Genomic DNA, 26943 nt, shown 5'->3' on the forward strand with positions numbered 1-26943 from the left:
CAAAAAAAAAAAAAAAAAAAAAAAGTTATAGTGCAGCTAAAGCTTAGAGGGAAATTTATAGCTATAAGTGCTATATTAAAAAAGAAAGACCTCAAATTAATTACCTAACTGCACACCTTAAGAAACTAAAAAAAAAAAAAATACGTGCAAACTAAACCTATAGGAAACAGAAGGAAGGAAACAATACAGACTCAAGCAGAAATAAATGAAGTAGAGAACAGAAAAACAATAGAAAAATCAATGAAATAAAAAGTAGATTCTTTGAAAAGATCAACAAACTTGACAAACCATTAGCTTGAAAGGCCAAGAAAAAAAGAAAAGACTCAAATTACTAAAATCTGGAATGAAAGACGGATGTTATAATCTTCCATCAATAAAAAGGATTATAAGGGAATTTTATGAACAAATGTATGCCAACAAATTAGATAACCTAGATGAAATGGAAATGTTTCTATAAAGACACAAACTACTGAAATGGACTCAAGAAGAAAAAGAAAGTCTGAATAGGTCTATAACAAGCAAAAGGATTGAATCAGTAATCAAAACTTCCCACAAAGAAAAGCCCAGAACCAGATAGCTTCACTGTTGAATTCTACCAAACACATAAACAAGAATTCACAAACATTTTCTTTTAAACATTTATTTATTTTTGGCTGCGCAGGGTCTTAGCTGCAGCATGTGGATCTTCATTGCAGCATGCAGGATCTTTAGTTGCGACACGCGAACTCTTAGTTGCAGCAATGTGGGATCTAGTTCCCTGACCAGGGATCAAACCCAGGCCCTCTGTATTGGCAGCATGGAGTCTTAGCCACTGGACCACCAGGGAAGTCCCTTACAAACTCTTCTTAAAAAAAATAATAAAAGGAAAGAGAATACTGCCCAACTCATTCTATGAGGCCAGTATCACCCTGATACCAAAACCAAATTTAAAAATACCACAAGGGGGACTTCCCTGGTGGTCCAGTGGGTAAGACTCCACACTCCCAAAGCAGGGGTCCTGGGTTCGATCCCTGGTTGGGGAACTAGATCCCGCATGCACGCCACAACTAAGAGTCCGTGTGCCGCAACTAAGACCCTGAGCAGCATGCATAAATAAATATTTAAAAAATTAAAAAATAAAAATATCACAAGGCAAGAAAACTACAGATCAATATTCCTCATGAATTTAGATGTAAAAATCCTTAAAACATACTAGCAAACTGAATCCAGCAATAGATACAAAGGATTATGCACTGTGACCAAATGGAATTTATCCTGAGGTTGCAAGTTTGGTTCAATATATGAAAATCAATTTAATACATATTAAAAGAATAAAGGACAAAACCACATGATTGTCTTAATATATGTATAAAAAAGCATGAATACAATATGTGTATAAAATCAAACACCCTTTCATGCTAAAAACATTCAACTAATTAGGAATAGAAGGAAATTCCATCAACCTGATAAAGGGCATCTATGAAAAAACCCCAGTGAACATCATACCTGATGGTGAAAGAGTGAATGCTTTCCCTAAGATCAGGAACAAGACAAAGATATCCACTCCTCCCAGTTCTAGTCAACATAGTACTGGAGATTCTAACCAGGCAATCAGGCAAGAAAAAGAAAGAAAAGATACCCAGATTAAAAAGGAAGAAGTAAAACCAGCTCTATTTGCAATGACATGTAGAAAATCCACACACACACACACAAGAACTATGAGAATTAATAAGCTAGTTCAGCAACGCTAAAGGATACAAGATCAATACATAAAAACTAATTATCTTTCTATACACTAGCAATGAACAATCTGAAAATGAAATTAAGAAAACATTTCCATTTACATTAGCATTGTGATGGATTGAACTGTGTCCCCCAAAAGCTATATATTGAAGCCTTAATGCCCAATGTGACTTTATTTGGAAATAGGGCCTTTAAGGAAGTAATTAAGGTTAAACGAGGTCATAAGAATGAGGCTCTAATCTGACAGGACTAGTGTACTTATAAGAAGAAGAAGAGACACAGAGATCTCAGTCTCTCCACATATGCACAGAGGAAAATGCATGTGAAGACACAGGGAGAAGGTGGTTATCTGTAAGCCAAAAAGAGGTCTCACCAGTAAGCATCCCTGCAGGCACTCTGACCTTGGGATTTCAGTCTCCAGAACTGTGAAAAAATTTATGTTGTTTAAGTCAACTAGTCCATGGTTTTTCTGTTATGGCGGCCCAAGCAAACTAACAGAAGCGTGAAAAAGAATAAAAAACTTAGGAATAAATTTAACCAAAGAAGTGCAAGGCTTGTACAACAAAAACTACTCATGTCATTGAAAGAAATTAAAGATCTAAATGAATGGAATGATACCCGTGTTCATGAATCAAAATTTTTAATGTTATTAAAATGGCAATACTCCCCAATCTACAGATTCAGTGCAATCCCTATCAAAACCCCAGTTGCCTTTTTTGCAGGAATTGACAAGCTGATCCTAAAATTAATGCAAGGGACCCAGAATAGCCAAAACAATCTTGAAAAAGAACAAAATTGGAAGATTCACACTTCTCTGATCTCAAAACTTAATAGAAGGTTACAGTAATCAAGACAGTGTGGTAGTGACAAAAGGACAGACATATATATAGAATAGAAATATGAGTATGTAAATAAACCCTCACAATTGATGGTCAATTGATTTTTTTTTTTTTTTTTTTGCGGGACACGGGCCTCTCACCGCTGTGGCCTCCCCCGTTGCGGAGCACAGGCTCTGGACGCGCAGACCCAGCAGCCACGGCTCACGGGCCCAGCCGCTCTGCAGCATGTGGGATCCTCCTGGACCGGGGCACGAACCTGCGTTCCCTGCATCAACAGGCGGACTCCCAACCACTGCGCCACCAGGGAAGCCCCATCAGTATTATTTTTAATAGCAAAAAGGTGGTGACCCAAATGTCCATCGACTGATGAATGGATAAACAAAATGTGGTATACCCACACAGTGGAATATTATTTGGCCATAAAAAGGAATGAAGTACTGAAACATGGTACCACATGGATGAATATCATACTTTTGTTTTACTAAATGAAAGATGCCAGATATTGTATGATTCCATTTATGTGAAATATCCAGAAGAGTCATCCACGGAGGCAGTAGATAAATGGTTGACAGGGGATAGCGGAGGGAGAATGGGGAGTGACCGCTAATAAGCATGTGGCTTCTTTTTGAGGTGATGAAAATGGTCTGGAATTAGTAGTGATGGTTGCACAACTTTATGAATATACTAAAACCACCGATTTGTATGCTTTAAAGTGGTGAATTTTATGTATATGTAAATAAAAAGTATATTTAGAAAAGAGGATGGTGGGAGTTCAGGCCAAGATGGTAGAGTAGGAAGACCCTGAGCTTACCTCCTCTCATGGGCACACCAAAATTGCAACTATTTACAGAGCAACGATTGTTGAGGAAGACCAGAATCTAGCAGAAAAGATCTTCAACTAAAGATATAAAGAAGGAACCACAACGAGACCAGTAGGAGGGGTGGAGCGGTACAGTCAAGCCCCACACCTCTGAGTGGGGGACCCACAAACTGGAGGATAATTACAATTGCAGAGGTTCTCACCAAGAAGCAATGAGTCTGAGCCCTACACTGGGCTCCCCAGTCCTGGGGTCCTGCACCAGGAAGAAGAGTCCCCAGAACAATTGGCTTTGAAGACCAGCAGGGCTTACTTTTGGGAGACCCAGAGGACTGTGGGAAACAGAGACTCCACTCTTAAAGGGCGCACACAAAATCTCACATGCTCCAGGACCCAGGGCAGAGGCAGTGATTTAAGAGGAGCCTGGGTCAGACCCACCTGCTGATCTTGGAGAGTCTCCTGGACAGGCAGGAGGCAAACGGAGCTCACCCTGGGGACACAAGACACCGGTGGTAGCCAATTCTGGGAACTCATTCTACCATGTGGACACTGGTGCTGGCAAGTGCCATTTTGGAATCCTTCCTCTAGCCTATTAGCACTGGAAACCAGTCCTTCCCACCAGCCTGTTGGCACCAGCACCCTCAGGCCAAGCAACTAGCCAGGCAGGGACACAGTTCCACTCACCAGCAGGCAGGCTGCCTTAAGACCTCCTGAGCCCAAAACTGCCCCAGGATAAGGCCCTGTCCACCAGAGGGCCCAGAACCCAGCCCCCGACACCAGTGCACAGGTACTAACCATGGGACCCCCAGAGTCCTGCAGTCAGAGACCCCAGGACCCAGCTCCACCCACTAGTGGGCAGGCACCAGCCCCAGGACCCTCTGGGTCCTGGCCCCACCCACCAGCAGGCCAACATACCAACTCCAGGGCCCCGAGGATCCTGCAGCCAGAGACCCTGGTACCCAGCTCTGCCCACCAGCAGGTAGGCACCAGCCCCAGTATCCTCAGCCCTGACCACCAGAAGACTGGCACTAGCCTGGGAGCAGCCTCACACATCAGTGGGCAGGCACCAGCCCCAGGAACCCCCTGGGCCCCTGCCATACCACAAGTGAATGGACACCAGCCTCAGGACCGCCACAGCCCTGCAGCCTGCCATGGCAGGACCCAGCCCACCTTTCAGCAAGCCAGCACCAGCCCTGGGACCCCGTGGGCCCCAGCCCTGTCCACTAGCAGGCCAACACCAGCTCTGAGACACCTTGGGCCCCTTAGCCAGCCACCCTGGGATCTGGTCCCACCCACCAGCAGGCCAATACAAGGCTTGGGACACCCCAGATCCTGAAGCCAGCTGTGTCAGGAAATGGCCCATGTCTACCAGCAGACCAACACCAGCTCCAGGATCCCCAGGGCCCTGCATCCAGAGATCCTGGGAATTGGCTCTGCCTACCAGTGAGCCAGCACTAGCCCCAGTAACCGCTGGGCCTTGGCCACACCCACCAGCAGTTCAACACCAGCTCTGGGACCCCTGGACTCTGCAGCCAGAGACCACAGGGCCTGGCTTTGCCTGCCAGTGGGTAGGCACTAGGCCCAGGACCCAGCTTCACACACTGATGGGCAGGCACCAGCACTTTGATACCCTGGGCCCTGACCTCACCCAACAGCAGGTAGACACCAGCCCCAGGACCACCATACCTCCACAGCCTGCCTTGTCAGGATCCAGCCAACACACCAGAAGGCCAGCACCAGCCCCAGGACATCCCATGCCCTGGGACCCACTGCATGCTGCCCTGCCCACTGGCAGGTCAACCCCAGCTCTGGGACACCTTGGGTCCCTCAGCCAGCAGCCCTGGAATCCATCCCCACCCACCAGCAGGCCAACACCAACTCCAAGATAGCTTGGTCTCATCAACTAGCTACCCCAGGATCCAGCCCCACTCACCACTGCACCAGAACTAGCTTTGGGGCACCTCAAACCCACAGCCAGCCATGCAGGAACTGACTCCACCTACCAGTAGGCCAACACTAGATCCAGGAACCCTGGCCCCACAACTAACCATCCCAGAACCTGGCTCTGTCCATCAGTGTGCCAGCACTAGCCCCAGGACCCTCCAGGGCTCTGCAGCCAGCTGCCTCATGACCTGGTCCTGCCAACCAGTGACCAGCAGCCTCCTCACCGGGCAGGGCCTAGCAACCCAGCTGGACCAGAGACAAGCCACACCTACCAGACTTCCCACAGTAGTCAGCCCACCATAACAGAAGGACCTATGCAGCCCACATGGGGGCACCCCTAGAGCACATAGGTCTGGTGACCAGAGGGGAGTGCACTGCTGGGACATATAGGACGTCTCCTACAAAAGGCCACTTTTCCAAACTTGGGAAATATAACCAAAGACATAACCTATGTCTCTCACCAGAGACATAGAAATAAAAACAGCACATTAAAGGGCTTCCTTGGTGGCGCAGTGGTTGAGAGTCCGCCTGCTGATGCAGGGGACGCGGGTTCATGCCCCGGTCCGGGAAGATCCCACATGCCATGGAGCGGCTGGGCCCGTGAGCCATGGCCGCTGAGCCTGCGCATCCAGAGCCTGTGCTCCGCAATGGGAGAGGCCACAATGGTGAGAGGCCCGCGTACTGCAAAAAAAACCCCAGCAAATTAGGAAAAATGAGGCAACAGAGGAACATGTTCCAAACGAAGGAACATGCTAAAACCCAGAAGAACTAAGTGAAATGGAGATAGGCAATCTACCTCATAAAGAGTTCAAGGTAATGATCATAAAGAATTCAGAAGAAGAATGGATGAACACAGTAAGAAGATGAACAAAGAGTTAGAAGATACAAAGAAGAACAAAATAGAGCTGAAGAATACAATAATTGAAATTTAAAATACACTAAAAGGAATCAACAGTAGATTCGAAGATACAGAAGAATGGATCAGTAGAAATCACTGAAGCTGAACAGAGAAAAGAACAAAAAGAAAAGAGGACAGTTTAAGAGTCCTCTGGGACAGCATGAAGCATACTTACATTTGCATTATAGGGATCCCAGAAGGAGAAGAAAGACAGAAAGGGGCAGAGAACATATTTCAAGACATTAGAGCTGAAAACTTCCATAACCTGGGAAAGGAAAGACATCCAGGTCCAGGAAGTACAGAGAGTCCCAAACAGGATCAACCCAAAGAGGACCACAAGACACACTGTAATCAAAATGGCGAAAATGAAAGATAAAGAGACTATCAAAAGCAGCAAGGGAAAAACAACAAGTTATGTACAAAGGATAAGTCTATCAGCTGAATTTTCAGCAGAAATTTCAGCGTGGCATGATATATTTAAAGTGATGAAAGAAAAAATACCTACAACTAAGAATACTCTATTCAGCAAGGTTTTCATTCAGATTTGATAGAGAGGGCAAAAGTTTTACAGACAAGCAAAAGCTAAAAGAGTTCACCACCAAACCTGCTTTACAAACAATGTTAAAGGGACTTCTCTAAGCAAAAATGGCCATAACTAGAAACATGAAAATTACAGAAGGAAAAAGCTTATTGGTAAAGGGAAATATAAAGGTAGTAAATCAACCACGTACAAAGCTAACAGGAAGATTAAAAGACAAAAGTAGTAAAATCATCTATATCCACAATAAGTATTTAATGGATACACAAAACAAAGAGGTGTAAAATATGATGTCAAAACCAGTAAACTGTAGGGGAGGGGAGTGTAAATTCAGGGTCATTAAAATGCATTTGAAATTAAGAGATCAGCAACTTAAAATGATCACATATACATATAAGTTGCTATATATAAATCTCATGGTAGCCACAAACCAAAAATCTGTAACAGATATATGCACAGAAAAGAAAAAGGAATCCCAACATCAAATATAAAAGACAGTCATCAAATCACAAGGGAAGAGAACAAAAGAAGAAAGGAAACAAAAAAAGAACTACAAAAACAACTCCAAAACAATTAACAATGGCACTAAGTACATACCTATCAATAATTACTTTAAATGTAAATGTACTAAATGCTCCAATAAAAAGACACAGGGTAGCTGAATGGATACAAAAACAAGACCCATATATATATGCTGCCTACAAGAGACTCACTTCACATCTAAAGACAGACATAGACTGAAAGTGAGGGGATGGAAAAAGGTACTCCAAGCAAATGGAAATCAAAAGAGAGCCAGCGTAGCAATACTTACAGCAGCCAAAATAGCCTTTCAAACAAAGACTGTAATAAGAGACAAAGAAAGAATCAATCCAAGAAAATATAATGATTATAAATATATATGTACCCAACACAGGAGCACCTAAATACATAATGCAAATTATTAACCAACATAAAGAGAGAGATTGACAGTAACACAATAATAGTAGGGGACTTTAACACCCCACTTACATCAATGGACAGATCATCCAGACAGAAAATCAATATGAAAACACTGCCTTAGAGATATAGACCAAATGGAATATATATGAAACATTCCATCCAAAAGCAGCAGAATACACATTCTTTTCAAGTGCACATGAAACATTCTCCAGGATAGATCACATGCTAGGCCACATTTAAGAAAACTTAAATCATATCAAGAATCTTTTTCCAACCACAGTGCTTTTTCCAACCACAAATCAACTACAAGAAAAAATTGCAAAAAACACAAACATGTGGATGCCAAACAATACACTACTAAACAACCACTGAAGAAATCAAAGAAAAAGTTTTAAAATACCTGGAGACAAATGAAAATGAAAATACAACAGTCCAAAATCTATGGGATGCAGCAAAAGTAGTTCTGAGAGGGAAGTTTATAGTTATACAAGCCTACTTCAGGAAACAAGAAAAAACTCAAATAAGCAACTGAACCTTACACATAATGGAACTAGAAAAAGAACAACAAACAAAACCCAACGTTAGTAGAAGGAAAGAAATCATAAAGATCAGAGCAGAAATAAATGAAATAGAGACTTAAAAAAACAATAGAAACGATCAATGAAACTAAGAACTGGTTCTTTGATAAGATAAATAAAATGGATAAACCTTTAGCTAGACTCAGGAAAAAAAGAAAGAGGGCTCAAATCAATAAACTCAGTAAATGAAAAAGGAGAAGTTACAACCAACACCACAGAAATGCAAAGGATAAGATTACTACAAACAACTATATGTCAATAAAATGGACAACCCAGAAGAAATGAACAAATTTCTAGAAATGTACAATCTCCCAAGACTCAACCAGGAAGAAGTAGAAAACATGAACAGACCAATTGCCAGTAATTAAATTGAATAGGTAATTTTTAAAAATCCCAACAAACAGAAGTCCAGGACTAGATGGCTTCACAGGTGAATTCTACCAAATATTTAGAGAAGAGTTAAAACCAAGTCTTCTCAAACTATTCAAAAAAACTGCAGTGGAGGGAACACTTCAAACTCATTCTACAAGGCCAGCATCCTTCTGATACCAAAACCAGACAAAAATATCACACAAAAAGAAAATTACAGGCAATATCACTCATGAACATAAATGCAAAAAATCCTCAACAAAATATCAGTAAACCAAATTCAACAACACACTGATAGGATCATATCCCATGATCAAGTGGGATTTAGCCCAGGGATGCAAGGATGGTTCAATACCCACAAATCAATCAATGTGATACACCACATTAACAAGCTGAAGAATAAAAATCATATGATCATCCCAATAGATACAGAAAAAGCTTTGGACAAAATTCAACATCCGTTTATGATAAACACTCTCCACAAAGTGGGTATAGAGGGAACATACCTCAACATGATAAAGGCCATATATAAGCCCACAGCTAACATCATACTCAATGGTGAAAAGCTGACAGCATTTCCTCTAAGATCAGGAGCAAGACGAGAATGCCCACTCTTGCCACTTTTATTCAACATAGTATTGGAAGTCCTAGCCACATGATTAGACAAGAAAAAGAAATAAAATGAATCTAAATTGGAAAGTAAGAAGTACAACTGTCACTGTTTGCAGATGACATGATACTATACATAGAAAATCCTAAAGACACCAGCAAAAAGCTACTAGAGCTCATCAATGAATTTGGTAAAGTTGCAGGATACAAAATTAATATACAGAAATCTGTTGCATTGCTATACACTAACAATGAATGATCAGAAAAGGAAATTAAGAAAAGAATCCTGGGACTTCTCTGATGGCGCAGAGGTTAAGAATCCGCCTGCCAATGCAGGGGACACAGGTTCGATCCCTGATCCGGGAAGATCCCACATGCCGCAGGGCAACTAAGCCCATGCACCACAACTACTGAGCCTGCACTCTAGAGCCCACGAGTCACAACTACTGAGCCCGTGCACCACAACTACTGAAGCCCATGCACCCTAGAGCCCACGTCACAACTACTGAGACCATGTGCTGCAACTACCGAAGCCCATGCACCTAGAGCCCATGCTCTGCAATAAGAGAAGCCACAGCAGTGAGAAGCCTCTGCACAGCAACAAAGAGTAGCCCCTGCTCGCCGCAACTAGAGAAAGCCAGTGTGCAGCAACGAAGACCCAACACAGCCAAAAATAAATAAAGTTTTTTTAAAAATAAAAAAAAAGAATCCCATTTGCCTTTGCATTAAAAAGAATAAAATATCTAGGAATAAAATACCTAGGAATAAATCTAACTAAGGAGGTAAAAGACCTGTACTTGGAAAATTATAAGACTCTGATGAAAGAAACTGAAGATGACACAAACAGATGGAAAGATATAACATGTTCATGGGGGGCTAATGGAGTGGAAGAATTAATATCATTAAAATGACCATAGTACCCAAGGCAATCTACAGACTCAGTGCAATCCCTATCAAAATACCAATGGCATTTTTCACAGAACTAGAACAAATAATTCTAAAATTTGTATGGAAACACAAAGACCCTGAATAGCCAAAGCAATCTTGAGAAAGAACAGAGCTGGAGGTATCACAGTCCCTGACCTCGGACTATACTACAAAGCTACAGTAATCAAAATAGTATGGTACTAGCACAAAAACAAACATATAGATCAGTGGAACAGAACAGAGCCCAGAAATAAACTCACACACTTCTGGTCAATTAATCTATGACAAAGGAGGCAAGAATATACAATGAGAAAAATACAGTCTCTTCAGTAAGTGGTACTGGGAAAACTGTACAGCTACATGTAAAAGAATGAAATTAGAACATTTTCTCATACCATATAGAAAAATAAACTCAAAATGGATTAAAGACCTAAACATAAGACCTGAAACCATAAAACTCCTAAAAGCAAACATAGGCAGAACACTCTTTGACATAAATTGTAGCATCATTTTTTTTTGGATCTGTTTCCTAAGGCAAAGGAAACAAAAGCAAAAATAAGCAAATGGGACTTAATTAAACTTAAAAGCTTTTGCTCAGCAAAGGAAACCAAAGACAAAACAAAAAGACAACCTACTGAATAGGAGAAAATATTTGCAAATAACATGACCAATAATAAGTTAATATCCAAAATATATAAACAGCTCATACAACTCAATTAAAAAAAAAACCTGATTAAAACATGGGCAAAAGACTTGAATAGACATTTTCCCAAAGAAGACAGACAGGTGAACAACAGGCACATGAAAAGACGTTCAACATCACTAATCAGAGAAATGCAAATCAAAGTCACAATGAGATATTGCCTCACATCTATCAGAAAGGCTATGATCAAAAAGACCACAGGTAACAGATGTTGGCAAGGATATGGAGAAAAGGGGACCCTTGTACACTCTTGGTGGGAATGTAAATTGGTGCAGCCATTATGGAAAACTGTATGGAGGTTCCTTGAAAAACTAAAAATAGAACTATCATGTGATCTAGCAATTCCATTCCTGGGTATATATCTGAAGGAAACGAAAACACTAATTCAAAAAGATAAATACGGGCTTCCCTGGTAGCGCAGGGGTTCAGAGTCCGCTTGCCGATGCAGGGGGCACAGGTTCGTGCCCCGGTCCGGGAAGATCCCACATGCCGCGGAGCGGCTGGGCCCGTAAGCCATGGCCGCTGAGCCTGCGCGTCCGGAGCCTGTGCTCCGCAATGGGAGAGGCCACAATGATACACACACATATACACATAATACTACTGGAATACTACTCAGCATAAAAAAGAATAAAATTTTGCCCTTTGTAACAACATGTATGGGCCTGAATAGTATTACGCTTAGTGAAATAAGTCAGAGAAAGACAAATATATGTTAGCACTCATATATGGAATCTAAAAAATAAAACAAATGAATATAACAAAATAGAAAAAGACTCACAGATATAGAGAACTAGTGGTTACCAGAGGGGAGAGAGAAGGAGGGAGGGGCAACATAGGGGTAGGAGATTAAGAGGTACAAACTACTATATACAAAATAAACTACAAGGACATATTGTACAGCACTGGGAATACAGCCAATATTTTATAATAATTAAACTGAGTATAATCTAAAACTCTGAATCACTATGTTGTACACCTGAAACTAATATAATACTGTAAATCAACTATACCTCAATAAAAAGAAAAAAGAGGATGTTTTTCTGTATGTACACTATACCTGAATAAAAAGTTAACACACAGGAACTTCCCAGTGGTCCACTGGGTAAGACTTTGCGCTCCCAATGCAGGGGGCCCAGGTTCGATCCCTGGTCGGGGAACTAGATCCCGCAGCATGCATGCCACAACTAAGAGCCCACATGCCACAACGAAGATCCATCCCATCCCACAAGCCGCAACTAAGACCTGGCGCAGCCTAAATAAATATTTTAAAAAGTTAACACACAGATAATGGTTTCAAATTAGATAAATGGAAAAAAATATTATCAACAGAAATAGGAAGTTTTCAATGCATCTTTTCTAAGATCAATCCATTATGCATAATTTGAACATATCCCAGTTAATTGCTTGGGTATTTGGGATTCTTCCAATAACATATGTGCATTCACTCAATGTGTTTATTGAGTAAGTCTTATGCCTAGTCACTTTTCAACAAATAAAGGTTGGTGGGGGGTATATCCACAGGTTATTGATGAGGTCATACTTTAAATTCTCCCAATGCCTCTAACTACAGTAAATCTTCTGTGCTATGCACTAACATGACTGAGGCTAACATAGCCCCTGGCACATTTGAGAATATGACTTTCAAAGAAATCCGGCTTTCTGTAATAGCTTTCCTAGGTGTAAGTTATAGCAAGCCTCTAAGTGATGTCTTCTTGCAATTCTTTCTCCCTTTCATTTTTAAAGCTATGTTGGTAATTTCTGTGTAATGTCTCACTTTCCAGTTGTTTAACCTTTCTCTTGGCAGGAGGGAATTGGGTTTTGTTTGTTTGTTTAATGAGGAGAGTTAGAAATGCCTGCCTCAGATGTCTTGTATCGTTACATTCAGTTCATGCTAAGATCATAAGTATTCTGAATCTTAAATTAGGCACCGTCTCAGTCAGAGGTTAGTATTTACACATTTATCATTAGGTTACTATAAACTAAAGGAAGGGGAAGAAAAGCCCCTCATGGGGCTGAGGTTGGACTATGTTCTCATAGGAGTTCTAAACCATTTTTGGTAACTGTCATTTTCCAAGCATCAAGATGTGTAGAAAGTAAAGGGCCTCAAAATATGGGCTGTCAGTAGTGTGGCAAATTTTGAACATCACCTCATCTCAGATCTCTGTACAGAGGTACCAAGTTGCAATCACAGAAAGGCAGTTTAAAAACTACTTCATTTGAAATCTTTTCTATTAATGATAAACATTAAGAGGAATAACATAATCTTACATGTCAACAAAACATCACAGTCAGCAGAAAACGCAATTAAGTAGCCAAATAGAACATTTCTATAATGTTTGAGCATTCAACATCTTCCTTGACATTATTTTTTAGTCGGGGCACTCAAGCAGGCAGCAGCCTGTCACTTACAGCCTCTGTCATTTCCCGTTCCAATTCGTTAAACCCTAGGCTTTCCCCAGAAACACACAATCCACATGGAGATTCTTCTGCCAGTCAGAAAAGATCAATTCAAAGGATGCAGAAGACAGGAATAAAGACGCAGACCTACTGGAGAACGGACTTGAGGATATGGGGAGGGGGAAGGGTGAGTTTTGACAGGGCGAGAGAGAGTCATGGACATATACACACTAACAAACGTAGTAAGGTAGATAGCTGGGGGGAAGCAGCCGCAAGGCACAGGGAATTAGCTCGGTGCTTTGTGACAGCCTGGAAGGGTGGGATGGGGAGAGTGGGAGGGAGGGAGACGCAAGAGGGAAGACATATGGGAACATATGTATATGTATAGCTGATTCACTTTGTTATAAAGCAGAAACTAACACACCATCATAAAGCAATTATACCCCAATAAAGATGTTTAAAAAAAAAAGGATGCAGAAATTGATATGCAACTCTTGAGTGGGCATGAACGCCATAATAAACTGCTACCTGCGCATGGAATTATATTTTCTAGGTTGACAGTGTATGGGCAGAAGCAGCAGGAGCATATGTTTAGATTTTATAGTCGGCGCTTATTTCCTATTGACTGGCTTCTCTTTGGCTGCCAAAAAATAGATCAAGTTCAGAGGCTAAAACCAAGTTGTCAATTCTTTACCTTTGCCTTTCTCTCTAAAAAAACACCTAAATTAGTAAGGCAGCATAGCCAATTTACACACAGAGGCTTGATTAAAAACTTCAATCATTTGCCTCTCTTTCCTTCCCTGTAATACTTAAAATTCTAGGATTTCAAATTCATAAACGCTTCTATAAACACCACTGATCAAAAAAAAAAAAAAAATCACATGGCTACAGTATAATGTATGCCCCAATGAAAATAACACCCTAACGCAGAAATGAGAGGGCTCAGAATAATGTAGCTGGAGCTCTCCTCTTAACCATGAGTGAGGCACCTGGGATTGCAAAGGCAACATTTAGCTTTCAGAAGCTTGTTGCTGACAAGAGTGGAAAGAAAGGATCTTACATCTTCTTTTCTTTCCTAATTCTAAAGCGGTGAGCAAAATGTCTGCTTTTATTGGTTTGAAGTGGCCTAAACCACTGCCAAAAAATGTGCAAAGGAAATTATATATACACATTCTCCTCCTAAAATGCCACTTCCTTTGTGAAGCTGTCTTGATTCCCCATTCACAATGCATACCTTCCTTCTCTACACTCTATCATAATTTATACCTCCATTAATATTTGCAAATTATTTTCTATGTGAGTAATGTGTTTACAGGTCTCCCTCTCTTACTAAACTGTAAACTTCCACAGCTCAGGGACCAAGTCATTATCCCTCTGGTCCCCACAAGGCCAAGCAGAGTGCTTTATAAATGGTAGGTGCAAAATAAATGTTTGATGAATGAATAAATACGGTGGTGTCAGCTTTATGATGACTAGAAGTTTTGATGATGTTAAGAGTAGTTGCTCCCCAAACCTCAATCTCTTTTCTCTGTATTTGGTATCATGATTATGTGCACTGAAGACAGAGAAAGATTTAGAGATGTCTTCCTGAGAATACATTTTATATTTGATATGTCTATTTTGATAACCCTCGAGTAAACCATCTTTTGGAAAAGATTTCCAGGGTTAAACGGAATTCAATGGGGGAAAGTTTCAATGAGTCAGACAAAAGCTGTCTCTACTTCCTGTGATGCAGTGTGCTGTCACACACCTCAGAAAAAAAGTGCAAAATTGTAAAAGCCGAGAGCATGACTCCACAGGACTCTATTAACAAGGTGCTACCTATATAAAATGATCAAGAAGAGGAAAGAAGGAACCCTGAATGGTCTTTAGTTCTCAAAAAGCAAGGGTCTAACTAGAAACTAATGAGTGACAACTGTTTCAGGTACACAGCGTAAAAAGGAAACACACGTGTCTAAAGAGAGAAAGGTCAACTTTAGGCAATGAAAAGTCATCTCAAAAAAGATCCTCCCCCCACCCCCTGCATTTTCATCTGTTTCACATGTTATTTTACTACTGGATACAGGATTTGGCAAAACTAACAACTGGTTATTTGGAAATTTCTAAACGATGAGCACTTTCTCCTACAATGTACATTTTTCCATTCCAAAACAAACAAGATACTTGGTTTCAACAGGGAAAATTTCCAATCGCTTAGCACTGAAACACATAAAAGAAAATGGAAAATTGTTTGAATACCATATAGCACTTTTGAGTTTATTAGGCCATTATCCCCAGGGCTGGATTTAATCAAAAGATGAAGAATACAAACTCAAAAGCTTCTGGTTGACAAGAAGTAAGTCTTGGAACTTCCCTGGTGGCGCAGTGGTTAAGAATCAGCCTGCCAAAGCAGGGGACACAGGTTCGAGCCCTGGTCCGGGAAGATCCCACAGGCCACGGAGCAACTCAGCCTGTGCGCCACAACTACTGAAGCCCGCACGCCTAGAGCCCATGCTCCTCAAATGAAGCCAACTCTTCCTTACGGTGTGCAGGCTTCTCTGTAAGAGAAGCCACTGCAATGAGAAGCCTGCACACCGCAACGAAGAGTAGCCCCCGCTCACCACAACTAGAGAAAGCCCATGCAAAGCAACGAAGACCCAAAGCAGCCAAAAAAAAAAAAGTCTTGGGCTTGGGATTTTTGTGTTTGAGCTGTAAGTCAGGTTCACAGAAAAGTAATCAGAAACTAGACTGGCTGGAGATAAGAAAGAGCCTTGAAATGAGAGGTGTGATACCATGGGTTCTACCTGTGACTTGGCCTCTCAACAAGCCTGGGGACCTTGAACAAATTACCTAAATTCTTATCTGTGAAGTTCTTTGATAATTTCTAAAGCCCCTTTTAGCATGATCAATTTTTAATTGTCTAATATTTTTCCTTAAGTTATCAATTAGTTCATTCAACAATATGAATACCTTCAATGAACATAGTAAAGGACAGTTCTGCCCTCAAAGAGTGGATAAGTCAGTGGGAAAAGTGAAGGCTTCACCCGCAGTTCCTAGGAGCTCATTCATCCATTTTAGTTCTAAACAAAGGTCACAGAGGAGCCCAGAAGGGAATGTGGATGGAAAGGAGTAGGAGAAACCCCACAGAAACTCTTGGGAGGAAGAGAGGGTAATTTATTGTCTCAGTCCACCAAGTTTATTGATTACTGTGCTGGGCACTGGGGATCCTGGGGTGACCTGAAGAGATCAGGCCTCTAATGAAGCTTACTTGCATTCTAGGTGGTGAAGAAAGAAAAACAGGTTAACAAATAAATGAAATCCAGATTGTGATTAGTTCTAGGAAGAAAACAGAGTGATAATGAGAGAGAATAACTCTGTGTGTGTGTGCATGCGGTGTGGTAGGGGGGTGGACTTCAACATAGGGAAGGCCCTTTGGAGACGGTAGTGGTTAGCTGACAGGGACCTCAAGTGAGCACAGCCAGCACACAGGGGCTAGTGGTTCAGCTAGAGGGAAGCAGGAAAATGCCAAGGCTGGAAAGGGCTGGAGCAGACAGATCATCTGCATGGTTGTTTTAAAGAGCAGTTACTTCTGGAAAGTACAGAATTAAAGCAGTACAGATGACCCTTGAACAACACCGGTTTGATTACGCGGGTCCACCTACACGTGGATTGTTTTCAATAAATACTACAGTAATGCTACACAATCCACAGCTGGTTTAAATCTTGGATGCCGAACCTCAGATAAGGAGGGCCGGCTACAAATTTACAGGCAGATTTTTGACTGTGCAGACTGCCAGCACCCCCAACCCCCCAGTTGTTCAAGGGTCAGCTGTAGTTCTTGACTAAGGGCCATTTTGTCCCCCAGGGGGCATTTGACAACGTCTGGAGACATTTTGGGTTGTCAAATTTGAGGTGGGGAGGGTACTACTACTGAGATTGAGAAAACCTGCACTAAAGGAATTTACTGCCCGAAGTTTGGTTTTAGTCATTAGGTTTTTACAAACTTGAATCTTTTTTTTTGTTTTCCTTTACTGTGGAAACAAAGTAAAAACAGGTTTCAGGTGACCCATTGCTTCATCCACTCTCTCAGGAAACCCCACTGCAGAGGTTCCAGGGGCTCCACAAACCGCTGAGAAGCCCCACAAGATACTAGATGTGTAGCTGAACCCGTTGGAAAGGGACCTGCGGAGACCCACACCCAACTGCTCACTGGGGTTACCTCTGCGCAGGGGACCAGGTTAGGAGGCAGTGTAAGAGGAGCACATATTCGTGTTTTATTTCCACAATTACCAATGAATATTAAAAATAATGCAAAGTGGGGGTCCATACAGGGAAGAAGTGGAGAGATGCCCTCCCGCGCGCGAAACCTCTGTCCTCTGGGCCTCTACCGCCCTTCTGCGTTGACCCGGTCCCTCCAGGCTCTAGCCTCCCCTCCCACACCCCACACCCCCACCCACGGCGGGCCCTTGGCCCGCATTAACCCCACGGCCCCGCAGGCTCTAACCCAGGCCCCTCCGGGCCCGCGAAGTCCTCCCCGCCCTCCCTCACCTCGGCGGGCAGGCGTCTCCTCTGGGAGGCTGGCAGCAGGCTGTCCTCGAAGTAAGGGTTGCCCAGGCGGAGCAGCCCCCAGCCGAAGGCCCCGTCGGGGTCCGTGTGCGGCGCCTCGAGCTCGGTGCGGGTCCCTCAGGCCCGGGAGCGCCCGGCGAACCCTCGGAAGGGCGGGAAACGCCGGAGGAGAGCCTTGGAGCCGGAAGCCTGACGGCAGGTGGGCAGGGAACCACCTCCTCACGGGCGCCAGGAGGCCAGGCGTGGAGGGCTGGGCTTGCTGGGGGCGCGTTAGCCGTCGCTCGCCTCTGTTTGCATATTCATGAGACCGAGCGAGGCGGGCCGCTCACGCGAGCAGAAGTAACGAATTATTCATGAAGCGTCTCGCCCCGCCCAGGAAGGTCTCGTTGATTATTCATAAGCCCGAGGGAGCGTTTGAGCCGGAAAAGGCCGTTGAGTCCCTCTCACTGGGAGGTGTCGACCCTCTGAGGTGAGGGCTGTCCAGATGCGAGGCATACGGAGAAAAACGGCGCTTGAGCGTCGTTAGGGTTTTTGGGTTTTTTTTTCCTCTTAGGTTATTTTTTTCCCTTTACGTTTCTTTTTCCTCGAGGCTTTAAGTTTGATTTGAAAGTATTTCTGTGAGGCCCGAAGTATTCTGAGGAGTAGCGGGAAGGCCGGGTCTGAGGGGAAGGACAAAGGGGAACCCCTAGGTAGCATTCCCCACCTCCCTCCCCAAAGCTTGATGATGAAAATTTTCACATTTACTGGGGGTGGGGGAAGTGGGGTGCGGGGGTGGAGAGAATTGTACTGGGAACACTCACATTCCCACTATCAAGGTAGCTTTTAAATTGAAATGGTGATGGAAAAGAAGGAATCAGTCCAGGTGAGGACGCAGCAGTTGGCAGTCGGCAGCCAAGCTCTTATTCCGGCCGACACCTGCGTGTTGCAACCAGTCGGATCGGGAGCTTTGTGGGGGAGGGCTGTCTATCTTCTAGGTCAGGTTTTCTCCAGCCACTGAGGTGTTCTGTGAGAATCAATGGCTGGCACACACCAAGAGGTGTGAGTCCCCACGGGATGACCTCAGCTCCTCTTTCGCCTTATCCAGGATTTGCTGTTTGATCTCATGGACTTTAGTTCCCCAAACAGTGCAGGGGAGAGAGTGTCTTGAAACTCAAGATTAACCAATCACCGAAATGTGTTCAATTGTGCAGAGCACTGGACTCGGTGTGCAGTACATCATGTTACTTGGCTGATGAAAATGAAGAAAAAGTACAGTTCTTGCCCGTAAAGGAGTTTTAATCTGATTAGGATAATCTAATTTCTCCCCCATTGGGCCATAAATCTCTTGAGGTAGGAACAGTATTTTACATCTTTGTAAGCCTACACGAAGACTAGCACGTGGTAGTCGCCCAGTAAATGTTGAATAGAATGAATAATTGAAGTAGCCTGAAGAAGATATTAAAAAACCAAAAGAGCATGAATAAATACCCAGTTAATATAGTGGAAACCCTTTACTCTGAGTGAGCACAGAGTAGGGGAATTAACAGGACCAAATGGGATTTGTTAAAATGGAGAATATTAATTTATGGGAGCAAACTCTGTGAAACCTCTGAGTCACAGGGTGACCTTTAGCAAACCATGTTCCCTTACTGGACTTCACTTTCCTCTTCTTTGTACTGATAGTTTTATATTGTACATTTAAATCTATGATCCATTTTGAATTAATATTTGTATATGGTGTCAGATTTAGGTTGAAGGTTTTCAGGGCTTTTTGGTCTATGGATGTCCTGTTGTTCCAGCACTGTTTGTTAAAAAGACTATCCTTCCTCCACTGAATTGACTTTTCTTTAAAATGAAAGGATTGGATTAGTTTTAGAGGATGTCTCCTCCCCCTTCCAACTCTGATTTAAGCCCATTTACATTGACAGGTACTTCCTTTGAGTAAAGCTATCTCCTTCATACCATACACATGTATGGAAGGTCATCTAGCTGCATTTTAGAATCTAGCTGTTGGGCATTATACATTTGATAGACAAGGGATTTTCTTGTTTTAAAAAAATGATTTTGGAAGATTGGGAAAGATGGGTGAAAAGTATTAGGAAATCAACTATTATTGTCTTTGGGCAAATGTAATGAAACTTTTTTTTGTGTGTCACTCAGAATGCCACCTACACCCCCCCCCCAAAAAAAAAGTGGCTTAGGCCTTCAGAAACTAAACAACAGCTGGTTAATTTTTATCTGAATCTTGGATTCACACATAAAAGGGTAAAAAAGTAATTGTGCCACCATTTTAAATAGGGCAATTGTGATGTAGGTCAAGAAGTAAGCCCAGAGTGAGTCTTATCTGAGAAAACACAGAAATTTTGTTTTTCTCAGGAAGATCATAATCCTTGTCACAGAGTAGACGTATCAAGCATAAGAGTGAATGTATTGATGCCCTGTGAAGTTTCAGATGTTTGTGGATCCAATATACAAGCAAATATATAAATCAAAGACATTTGGAAGTTAAAGTTCTGTTCTTAAAACCCATAGTTATGAAATATCTCTTAAGTTTTAGATAATGAGTCAGAACGAGGTGATAAAAAAATATCAGAGTAATTCTCTGAGAGTACATGATCTGTAGAGTCATACCTCCTGGGGCTGTTAGCGTGTGAGCTTTCAAAATTAAGCAGAGTTTGTACTTGAATAGGAGACCTCCACAAAACACCTGCTCAAAGGGAAAAAGACAGTAGCAACAGAATAGTTAGAGGTTGAAAGGAGCCTGGCTATTTAAAATAATTATTTAGATTTTTTTGCCTTCCTGAAGCCAGTTTATCTCAGGACACCAAAAAGAGACCCTACCATGTTTAGAAATAAGCAAGCAAGCCCAACAACTAAGAAGGTGCTGGTAATGCAGTATTTTAGATGGAATGAAAGCAAGGGGAATTTCATTACGCAGAGTCATTGTAGAAAAAACCCCTAAATTGTGAGTCAAATTTTCTTGATTTTTATTCTCAGTTCTGATTGACCTTGAGTAAGTCAATTGACTTCTCTGGACCTTGATTTTCTCATCTAGAAAATTAGATGTTTGGACTAGATGACATTTAAAGTTCCTTCTACTTCTAAAATTCTGTAATTCTATTCTAGACCCTTACTTTTTCCTTGTTCATGTAGTACTTCTCTATTGATTCAGCAGATATTTTTTGAGCACCTACCTACTTTATTCCAGTACTGTCATGGTGCTAAGGATTCAAGAATGAGCTAAACTAGACACAAAAGTTTATATATGATTCCATTTATATTAAATGTCTGGAATAAGCAAATCCATAGAGATGAAAAGTAGATTAATGGTTGCAAGGAGTCAGGCGAGGGGAAAATGAGGTGTGATTGCTAGTGGGTATGGAGTTTCTTTTAACATAATGAAAATCTTCTGAAATTAGATGGTAGTGATGGTTGCAAAACTTCATGAATATACTAAAACCTACTGAATTGTACCTTAAAAAAAAAAACTTTAAAAATATAGAATGAACTAGGCAGATACAACTTTGCCCTCACATTATCTCACAGCAGGGTGGGGTGGATACATAAATGCAATGATATGGAATATATTACAATAGGCACATAACCCAGACTTGGTGGTGAACCAGGGAATAATTCCTTGAGAAACTTGTACTAAGCCATGTCTAGAAGATGAGTAGGAATTGGAAAGGGAGGAGGATGTTTCAGGCAGAAGGAACATTACAAAAGCCTGAAAGCTAGAGAGAATATAGGTTAATTAAAGTAGATAAGAATAGCTGATGCATAAAAGTGTAAGGGAAAATGGTTAGAGATGTGGCTAAAGAGGCATGAGCCAGATCTTGAGGCTATGGTAAAGAGTTTGGATTTCATCCTGAGGACAGTGGGGAGCCACTGAAGTATTTCAGTTGAGGAAGTTACATAGTCAAGTTTGTACTCTAAAAAGAATACTCTGGCTGCAATACAAAGAACAGACTGGAGAAGGGTAAGACCAGTGACAGGCAGACTGGTGGTTGAAGAAATCCAGTCAAAAGATGAGGCTGATCTGATCTGAAGCATAGATGACAACAATGTGTATAAAGTGAGGAGTGGACACTTGAGAAAGGAGAACGGATATGGGAATGAGGGAGGGAACAGGGTTGAGTCATAGTTTTTAGGCTTGAGCATCTAGGTATTTGATGTTGTCCTTCACTTAGCTAAGGTACAGACATAGGTTTCGGGCAAAAGAATTCACATTTGGGTATGCTGGGAACATCAAATTGGAACTGGCTCATAGAGGTATAGATCTGCAACTCCCCAGTGAAACCTAGGTTGGGGGAATACATCTAAGAGTCGTCAGAATAGAAATATAATTGAAACAACAAAAAAGTATTTGTTCATCCAGGGAGTGTGTTTAGAAGTTAAAAAAAGAAAAAAAAGCTCCTAGGACAGAGCCCTTGAAGAACACCAAAAGCTAAGAAAGGGTCAGGTTACACTCAGAAATGAAGGTTATAATCTGAAGTCAACAAAAGATACCTTGGAATCATTAAGGACCAAAGGACTATTAGGTGGTTTCAGTCTCATGTAAAATCTTGTAAAAGAGTGTCCCCTAGTGCTGCTCTGAAGAAATAATTTGAGAGAAATTATTACCTGTTTATAATCTCTATCACCACCTTGTGGCAGTGTCCTTAAATAATTCTGCCCTCTTTTATTTGCAAAATCTTCCAGAATCTTGCATTAATTTGTACACAAAAACAAGTCACACGCTATCCTGAGTGATCTAGAATGGAATTTCTTTAAGTGGGTTATCTACAGATATTTTGGTCAGAACTCCATAAAACCTTGACAAGAAACTACAATATAAATTAAGTACTTTGAAAAGAAAAAGGGAAATTTACTTCTTTTTTATGTTAGTGAAGCAACAGAATTGAAAACTATGTATTTTAAATATTAATACTTTTTATTGTGGAAAAATGTACATTACATAAAATTCATCATCTCAGCCATTCTTAAGTGTATAATTCAGTGGCACTAAGTGCATTCACAGTGTTGTACAACCATCACCACTACCCATTTCTAAAAATTTTTCGTCATCCTGAACAGAAACTCTGTACTCATTGAACTCCCCATTCTCTCTACCCTCCAGCCCCTGGTGACTTCTATTCTATTCTCTGTTGCTATGAATTTGACTACTTTAGGTATCTCTACCTCATATAAGTGGAATCGTGCAATATGTGTCCTTTTGTGTCTGGTTTATTTCACTTAACATAATGTTTTCAAGTTTATCCATGTTGCAACATGTATCAGAATTTCATTCCTTTCTAAGGCTGAATAATAGTCCATTGTATATACCACATTTTAAAAATCCATTCAACTGTTGTTGGACATTTGGGTTGTTTCCACCTTTTGGCTATTGTAAATAATATTGCTGTGAACATTGGTGTGTAATCTGTTTGAATCCCTCCTTTCAATTATTTTGAGTTTAGACCTAGAAGTGGAATTGCTGGGTAATATGGTAAATCTATTGAACTTTTTGAAGAACTGCCATACTGTTTTCCACAGCAGCTGCACCATTTTACATTCCTACCAGCAGTGTACAAGGATTCTGATTTTTCACATCTTCACCTCCACTTGTTATTTTCCACTTTTTTGAATAGCCATCCTAATGAGTATGAAGTGTAAACTTTAACTTTTGAGTTTACTTTGAAAATCAGTTACACATGAAGTTAATTCAAGAAGTATTTTTGAGCCCCTGTTATATAGAGAGCACTGTTACACTCTGAGGGAATAACAAGGATGAGTAAAATATACTGTTGAATCTTTAGGGGATTTACAATTTATTTTTCCCCTCCAAATGTATTTGGGAACAAGTAAGTCAACTTAAATTTTTATCAGGTGGTTGGAAAAACTCATCCAGAGATCTTACTTTATAGAAAATTGGTAGTGGAGATAAAAATGTTTATTAAACTAATTTTCAAAAGAATACAATCAAATGCTAATTATATAGTTCTTCGGAAAATTCACAATAAGGATTACGTTAGGCAAGGTCTCTAATTTTTTTTTTTTTTTACAGGTTAGACTTGTTAAAAGAATCCTTGATAGATTGCTATAATGGCCACTGCTCAGCTCTCTCATTCTATCAGAATTCACAAGGCACCTAAGGTATTTATTAAGAATTAAAAGAAAATCAATGACTATTTAGTGAGTTAGTTCAGAATCATGACTTTAATCTTTGGTGTTTTTTTAAACAGCAGTTTTGTCAGTTAATCGGCACATAATATTCTGGCAGAGTATGTCTACATTTTAACCGGCTAATGCACTGAGGATGTTCAGGAAATTAGAATAGATTTCTACAAAGTAACTTATTGGGTGCTTGTTTCATGTTTATATATTTAGACTTTGTAGAGGAAAAGAAATCAGAAACAAAAAAAGATGTTTAAAGAGAATGGCTCTTTGTTAGACGTTCACTTCCTGACACAATTAGGACACTTCTAATGCACACTATGATGTAATTATAATAACGGGCGGAGAGAGCACTTAGAGAAACTAGGATCCTGGGGCCCTGGGGAAGCATGCCAGGGCCAGGCAACCTTGCTGGGTCCACCTGGGCAAATTTATCTTGTCCCATGACATTCATTAATGAACATTCATTGATTCATTGAGAGCTTAGTATTATATAATACATATGTAATGCTGTGTTATTCTCTGAGAGAATTAAAAAAAAAGAATCTTCACATTCTAGAAGTTTATAATCTGGTTAGGGAAATAAGATTTACAGGAGGTAAGTCAATATACAAAGCAGTATATGCATTAAATATATGTGAAAAGAGTAAAGCAATACAAATTATAGGAATTCGGAGATTTTATATAGACTGGAATGGTTTGTATATTCCTCACGAAGGAGATAGGACTTAAGGTGGACCTTAATTAATGAAAAGGATTAGGAGAGAGGAGAGAGAAGAGAATTCCATGAGGAAAAACTAGCATATGCCTTGGCTCAGAGTAAGAAATGAGCATGGCATGTTTCAGAGAATAACAAAGAATCCATCCTTACTGTAGTGGAGTGTCATCATGTTGGACAGAAGTAGGAAATAAAATTGAATAGGAACTTTGGGGACAAATTAATGTGGATCTTAAAAGCCAGGCTAAGGAATTTATGCTTTATTCTGTAATCAATGGACAGTCAGTGGTTTCACCAGGACAGTGAGTAAAATAATGTTTTAGGAATATTAAGCTGTAGCAGAGGCAGGGAAGATTGAAGTTGAAAGAGAATTAGGGCAGAGAGAAAGCAGTCATCTTTCCGGCTCAAATTCAATATACTCACCAAGCCAACTTCTGATCTCATTGCGTTTCCACTTAGGAAACCCTTCCTGGGGTGAAAATGCTGAGCTGGGTATATGAATTGCAATCAGCTTGGCAGTTATTTTTCTCACTGTAAATTAACAAATTGACCTTTTGATATAAACAGATCTTTGTAGTTTGGACTGCATGAGCTACTTCTCCCAGTAAATTTTAAGTGACTGTATGATTTTGCTATTTAATACTTAAAACAACAATAATAATAACTATAGAAGCTAACATTTATTCAGCACTTACCATGTGCTGGGCACTGTGCCAAGGGCTTTATATTATTATTTCACTTAAACCTTGAAATAAGGGGAAAACTGAAGCTCAGAGAAGTAAAGTAACTTGCCGTAGGTCATGTAGCTTGACAGCTGAGCTGTCAAACATTACTTATATCATTAGCACAATTTCTTATTAAAATAATTTATAATAGTGTTTTCTATTATCAAGCCACAGTATTTTCATGTATTAGACATTTATAAAAACGTGAATGATAACCCTTGAAGTATTAGATCAACTGAGCTGAGAAAAAAATCCCTGGAGTATAGAAAAGTAACAATTCTAGAGGCCTTTTCCAATCATTGATCTTCATTATTACAAATGGCCTTTTAGATTCTATATTTAAAGTAAACATCTTTATATTTTTAGGTTATTTAATTTTACAAGTGGTTATTACTCAAGTATTGCCTCTAAATTTTGGCATGTTTTCAATAAGTTATTATATATGTATGCCATGCCAGCTATTACCCAATTACCCCAAAAGAACCTTAATTTCTCAGGATCTATGGGTACCAAAAGCAATTTTCTGTAAAATTTTACACACATACACATACACACACATGCATATTACATACCTAATTCTCCCTCAACGTTAATCTTTCCTACTTCTGCTATAGCTTAATATTTGTAAAACAATTATTCTACTCACTCTCCTAATCAAACCTGCTGCTTTTCCACTCGTTACAGAATAAAGCATAAATTCCTTAGCCTGACTTTTTTTTTTTTTTTTTTTTTTGCGGTACACGTGCCTCTCACTGCTGTGGCCTCTCCCGTTACGGAGCACAGGCTCCGGACGCGCAGGCTCAGCGGCCATGGCTCACAGGTCCAGCCACTCCGCGGCACGTGGGATCTTCCCGGACCAGGGCACGAACCCGTGTCCCCTGCATCGGCAGGCGGACTCTCAACCACTGCGCCACCAGGGAAGCCCTTAGCCTGACTTTTAAGATCCATAATAATTTGTCTCCAAAGTTCCTATCATACATGCAAGAATAATTTTATGTATCTTTTTAACAACTGAATATAATATGGTTTGACAAAATGATGAACTGATAATTCATTTTCGCTATGTAGTGTACCAAAGAGGAAGCAAGCTTACATTGCAAAATCATGTCTAGAATGTCCTGAAGACATTCTAGAACCAGATATAGATAAAGATTTTGGGGCGTTCTCTTTCATCTAAATGCATATTTGTGGGTAGTACCTGCCTCTAAGTAACAGAATTATTAAAACTTCAACAGTTGAAACTGCAGTATAGTAAGAAAGACCTCTGAATTTGAATGAGGTAATCAGAGATTTACCATTCTGACTTCTAATATCATAGATTAGTTTCACCTGCTTTTGTACTTTATATGAATGAAATCATACTTTAGTACTCAATTGTATCAGGTTTCTTGCACTCAGCTTTATCTGTGAGAGTCACTTATACTGCAGAACTTTTGCTTAAGCAAAGCACAAAGATGTGGAAATACATGGTAGTAGAATAGTAGATGAATAGTAGTTCCACATGGCTAGGGAGTAGGGTGCATAGGAGGGGATAAGGGAG

General features: G+C 40.8%; 1 protein-coding gene and 1 long non-coding RNA gene across 4 annotated transcripts in view; one reads left to right on the plus strand and one right to left on the minus strand.

Moving 5' to 3' along the window:
• LOC112415111 (uncharacterized) overlaps positions 1-18004 on the minus strand; it is a 37234-nt gene extending 19230 nt beyond the window's left edge. For both annotated transcript variants that reach the window (XR_003006280.1, XR_003006279.1), the window contains exon 1: positions 17808-18004. This is a non-coding gene — a long non-coding RNA (uncharacterized LOC112415111). The remainder of the gene's footprint in view (positions 1-17807) is intronic.
• A 181-nt stretch (positions 18005-18185) lies between these two features.
• The window catches only part of HORMAD2 (HORMA domain containing 2), a 71220-nt gene continuing 62462 nt past the window's right edge, over positions 18186-26943 (plus strand). Inside the window, exons 1-2 of one of the 2 annotated variants that reach the window (XM_024768024.1) lie at positions 18186-18294; positions 23851-23939. In XM_024768024.1, the coding sequence (XP_024623792.1) occupies positions 23889-23939 (51 nt within the window). In that variant the 5' untranslated portion in view covers positions 18186-18294; positions 23851-23888. Of the gene's footprint in view, positions 18295-23850; positions 23940-26943 lie in introns of those variants that run through there. The other variant, XM_024768023.1, reaches the window with a different exon arrangement.

Source organism: Neophocaena asiaeorientalis, unplaced genomic scaffold, assembly GCF_003031525.2.
Source record: "Neophocaena asiaeorientalis asiaeorientalis breed wild unplaced genomic scaffold, Neophocaena_asiaeorientalis_V1.1 scaffold828, whole genome shotgun sequence".
Classification (NCBI taxonomy): Eukaryota; Metazoa; Chordata; class Mammalia; order Artiodactyla; family Phocoenidae; genus Neophocaena; species Neophocaena asiaeorientalis.